The sequence below is a fragment of the Triticum aestivum genome, unplaced genomic scaffold, assembly GCF_018294505.1.
Source record: "Triticum aestivum cultivar Chinese Spring unplaced genomic scaffold, IWGSC CS RefSeq v2.1 scaffold32393, whole genome shotgun sequence".
Lineage (NCBI taxonomy): Eukaryota > Viridiplantae > Streptophyta > Magnoliopsida > Poales > Poaceae > Triticum > Triticum aestivum.
Genome location: NW_025228132.1, coordinates 101,456 through 106,648, shown reverse-complemented (window position 1 = coordinate 106,648; position 5,193 = coordinate 101,456). Strand labels below are relative to the sequence as shown.

Sequence of the window (5,193 nt, the reverse complement as noted above, 5' to 3'; positions counted from 1 at the left end):
CTCACTATTTTTGGATTGATTATTTCACACATGATGAAATCCATAACCTAAATGTTCCTTCTCGGTGTGCACACAGGGTTATACTTGCACATATAATTCTTACTAAATTTAAATGCTCGGTATTTTTTTTCTCCGGTTGCGAAGCACAGGCATATGTTCAAGTTCCTTCTTACACGAGCATAAAATGAATAGCAAAGTTAATTCACACACGGATTTTTTTAGCAAAGTTGACATCTTGAAACTGATAGTGAACCAAATAACATGTCCAATAACATATATGTTCGTGAAAGTCCTATTCTGCTCCCGAGCTCAAATGCTTCCTCATGAACAGTAAAATAAAAAAACAGTAAAAAAGTAAAAAAATTCTGAATTTTTCTTGTGGTAAACTTTGACAAATGTTTTGTATGCTTGCAAATTTTCATCACAAAATGACATTCGCGGAAGGCTCGGCAGAAAAAAAAACAAATTCAGCACTCCAAAATGTTTTCAAAACTAGCATTTTTGGAAAGTTGTTTTTGTTTTTTTCCATGATTTTGACGAATGTCATTTCGTGCTCAAATTTTGTAAGCATACAAAACATTTGTCAAAGTTTATCACAAGAAAAATTTAGAATTTTTTATTTTTTTACTATTTTTTCGATTTTACTGTTCATAAGGGAGCGTTTGAGCTCAGGTGTAGATAATCCATGTCCGTTACATGCATTGCCTCATGCCCATAGAGCAGTTATGTGAACAGTCATCATGAATTTATAACAAGTTACATATCTTACGATAATTCTCCTGTCAAACAAGGCGTGAAAGGAAAAGACACTTCTACAAATGTTCGGGGGTTGTAATAGACAGATTCGGTCATTGGGTTTAGCTTTTCTAAGTGCTCAACTGTAGAGCTCTCAAGATGATAGGCAAATCCTTGTTCTGATGTGTCCGTCAAGAAGACGACATCTTTGTTGAAAGGATGGAATCCGAGAAAAGCAAGTCGAGTTCCCTCAGCGGCTGGTCCTTCCTCATTATGTATGCTAAAGTAATCATAACAATACTCTTGTGGTGCTTTCTTCATGTGATCATGGCCAGCATCATCATAATAATATTCTTGTGAAGACCATGGGCCGTCGACTTGTAGATTGTCTTGTCTCTGCATCAGATGCAGAATGTCAATATGATGCTTCAAGACCCATTCATATTGTCCGTGAGATTCATCCATGATCCAAACCCGGAGTTCGTACGAACAGTCTACTATGGCACAACGCACCTCGTTCCGTGATTTGCCCAAATAAACTTGACGGTGATTGCTTGTCTCAATACCTGGCGGTGGCTTGATTACTTGGTACTCGCCGTTTGAGGGTGATATTTTGTAGAAATAATCATTCTGGCAATGCACATAAAGTGCTCCACGCAGGTAAACACCGTAGTGCTTCTCTCTCTCTTTTTCACTTTGTAGAATATGACCAATAGACCCTATGGCGTCCCCTTTCCGAACAAAGGGCCTCTGCTCCCAATGCTTACTTGTTGATGAATAAACTGACAAGATAAATGGCGATGGTGGCCATTCCAATTCCAGCGACAAAAGACCCAACGTATCTCTCCCTGGAACATGGGGAATCAAGAAGACCTCATAGTCTGGCGCGACAGTGGGATCAAACACAAGATACTTGGCCCCGTTTTGGTAGAAGTCCTTCATCTCCGTCGACGGGGGCGGCGGCGGGGGCAAAAGCACCCATTGTCGTGTGATAGGATTCATCACAAAGTGGTCAATGTATTTAATCAAGACAAGGCCATTACAGTGGTCGTCAATTATACCAAGGAGGCAGCTGCGTGAGATTGCCGTCGGGTCGTTGACGGGATAGAAGAATTCCGAGAGTTCCATGGCCTTGAAGTTGGTGAAGATCTTGCCTAGCGACAGCGGGAGCAGGTCCGCACGTAGCAGGCTGAGATCGTCGATGATGTCGCGCAAACACTTGCAGACGGCGCGCGAAACGGCGAGACTTCGCTGCGGGAGACGGCCGAGGACGTCCGCGAGCACTACATCGGGTAGCAGTCGGTCCATGACCACCTTCTTCGATGAATCGATCAATCAGCTGCTTGGTTCGTTCCTCGCTGCTGCCTCTTCTCTTGTTGCTTATGAAGGATCGATCGAACGGGCCGACGGGGAGAGGGAGGTGGAGGTGGACACGGACTCCAATTGGGAGATATAGTATGGACGTTGCGTGAGGATCACGGTTTGGTCCGAGCTCGAGCACCGCCAATTTTCCGGGCGGCCGGAGTCACAACAATACGTGAATACGTACAATATCTTTATCTTTACTTAATCTTTCCCTACTAATAAAGCACGGAGTGCTTCTGGGCGTTCGCGTTCAGGGGGTCCGCATTCCGCCTGAGAGACGACATGGCGTTTCTCGGGTTCCCTTGAATGCGTGCAGCTCTCTCGCTCTCTCATGTCTGATGCACGCACGCTGTGCTACTGCTATCTGGTGACTTGCTACGCACACACTGCAACAGGTAGGGCTACCTCACATCTCCCTTTGTACTGTTGGTCATGGCGTGGTGCTGCTCCTCTCCCTCTCTCAGATCAGTAACTGCATTATTCCCAAATAAATGTGTGCTTCTGTTCAGATTCTGCCCACAACGTGTTTGATGTTATGCTTATGAGGAGTTGAACTTCATTTTTTTTCAGGTTCTTCTTTGGTGTATCAGGCCAGGCCTAATTTGTTTTCAAAGGTGAGCTTGTTGTACAGTCTAATTCATCTGGGATAATTAACTTATGGAGAGTCGTTCATGATGTTGCTTGCATTTTTTTTTGTCTAACAAACTGGATGCTTAAATTTCGGATATAAACATTGAGTAGGTGCTGAAATCTTTTGCTAATAATAGTTTCCAACTTGCTTTTAGCAGAACTACAGAACTATAAAAATACATCAAAACTATTATAGCTCAATCAATTTGCATATTTTAATTATGTGTACTCAATGGATTTGGTGTCCAGGACATGGACTTAAGATCAAGTTGGATTATGTGCTGATGTTCTTCGATAGAATAATTGTTCTTCTCCTTTAACATGATGAACGATTGACTTTTTTTTAGATGCTCACATACACACACAAACGACATCCAGTAGGCGCTTGGAACACCTGATAGATTGAAAGCACAGAAGCAAATATTTCCAATACGAGGCCACGATGCCCGACAGGGATGTAGCCAATATGCGCCCAATCCTTATTTCTTGATGTTGGAACAAGTAAGAGCATATTCATGTTTACTTATTATGTTTTTTGAGAAATTTATGGGATTTACAAGCTGAAATTATTGACTGCTTCAAAAGATGTTTTAACCAAAACTGTTTGCACCATATTTCCCTGGTTCTGCATTCATGGAATTGCTAAAAAAATGAACAAGTTGATAGTTTTGTTCCTATCAATATTCCGTCCAAGGTGCCAGTTTGTTTCTTCACTTTGCTGATCTCCTAATGTCTTTCTGAACTAATTAGATTTTTTGAGCATTACTGAACTAATTAGATTTTTTTAGCACTACTGAACTATTTAGATGCTGATGTAGGGCGGAACCCTACGTGGACGATCTTTCACGTTGGAGCGGATCCTACGGGGAATCACGAAGAACACGCGGAAGAACAAAGGGAGACACGGAGGAAACGAGAGAGAGATCGCTCAACCAACAAGGAATTAATCACACAAGTGCTAGATCACCGAACACAAAGAGGTACATATGATCCACAATCAACAAAGGTAAGGATACACGAGTAGCCGTTCTTCTCCGAGAGGAGGTCTTGATGGGGTCCACCCTAGAAGGGGGTCTTGAATCCGCTTGGGGGATCTTCTCCGAAGAGGTCCTGAGCTCCGAGGAGAAGTAACCAAGTGGATGAGCAAGGCTCTCACACAAACATGAGCTAAACCTAAGCTAACCCCAGAAAGAGGAAGGGGATGAAGTATATATAGTCTCGGGGCGAAGGGGTACAAGGGACAAGTCCCGGAAGCATTGCACGCAGGCAGGGGAGGCCGGACGGCCGGGCGTCGGGCCGGATGTTCGGGCCTTCGCGAGGCGCCGGATGTCCGGGCTATCAACCCGGATGTCCGGGCTGGGTCGACCGTTTCAGCCGAATCGGGAGAGGGGCGCCGGATTTCCGGGCATCTGGCCGGATATCCGGGCTGGGGGCCGGATGTCCGGGCTTGGACGCTGGATGTCCGGGCCCTGGGGACTTGGGCAGTTTGGAGCATGTTGAGGTAGAAGCTCCAGGGGCCGGATGTCCGGGGTCATGGCCGGATGTCCGGGGCCTGGAAGGTGATTTTGCTCGTTTCCGTTGGTTCTCTTCATCCATGGACTTGGCGGCTTGGCCGTCTTCACGTGCATCCTCGGGAGGTTCCCCTTGACACCTAATCATTCATAGCATATCGGACTTAGGTAGTAGCCATGTCTCGAGTGGATCATATGCGATATCAATAAGGAAGGAGGTCACCTCGTTCTCGAGAGCTCTAGCTCTAGCTTGTGTCATGGGTCCTCTTGGCTCTTGATGAGACGGTTGTATGTCCATGGGGATGATCGTGGGATGCTCCGCATCATCTCCCCCCCCCCCTTGGGAGAGATCCGACCTCGGATCAAAAGCTTCATCTCCATGGAAAGGTGCGAGGTCCTTGACGTTGAAGATGTCGCTCACGTTGTACTTGTCTCGAGGTATGTCGATCTTGTAAGCGTTGTCGTTGTAGCGTGCTAGCACCTTGAAAGGTCCATCGGCTCGAGGGAGAAGCTTGGACTTGCGTTCTTTGGGGAAGCGGTCCTTGCGAAGGTGTAGCCACACTAGATCACCAATGTTGAAGACGATGGGTTGCTTGTTGGCGTTGAGCTTGTTTGCTTGACGTTGTACTTGGCGCTCAATGGTGTGCCTTGTATCTTCGTGCATCTTCTTGATGTAGCTTGCTCGTTTACTTGCATCCATGTTGGTGCGCTCTTGGAGAGGAAGTGGTAGAATGTCCAATGGGGACAACGGGTTGAAACCGTAGACGACCTCGAAGGGGGACTTGCCGGTAGTTGAATGTCTTGCACGATTGTAGGCGTACTCGGCGATGGGTAGACATGCTTCCCATTCCTTGATGTTCTTCTTGATCAAGACATGAAGTAGAGTGGATAGTGTGCGGTTCGTCACCTCCGTTTGGCCGTCGGTTTGAGGATGGTATGCCGAGGAGAACAA

At 45.9% G+C, this 5,193-nt stretch overlaps 1 protein-coding gene across 1 annotated transcript; it reads right to left on the bottom strand.

Annotated features, from left to right (window-relative positions):
* Nucleotides 1-740: 740 nt before the first annotated feature.
* LOC123173428 (uncharacterized) lies at nt 741-2,135 on the bottom strand. Its single transcript, XM_044589908.1, has 2 exons — nt 1,249-2,135; nt 741-1,131 (listed from the first exon to the last, which is right to left on the bottom strand). The coding sequence occupies exons 1-2, from the start codon at nt 2,041-2,043 to the stop codon at nt 766-768; spliced, it is 1,161 nt and encodes a 386-aa protein (XP_044445843.1). The 5' UTR covers nt 2,044-2,135; the 3' UTR covers nt 741-765.
* Between the last annotated feature and the right edge of the window lie 3,058 nt (nt 2,136-5,193).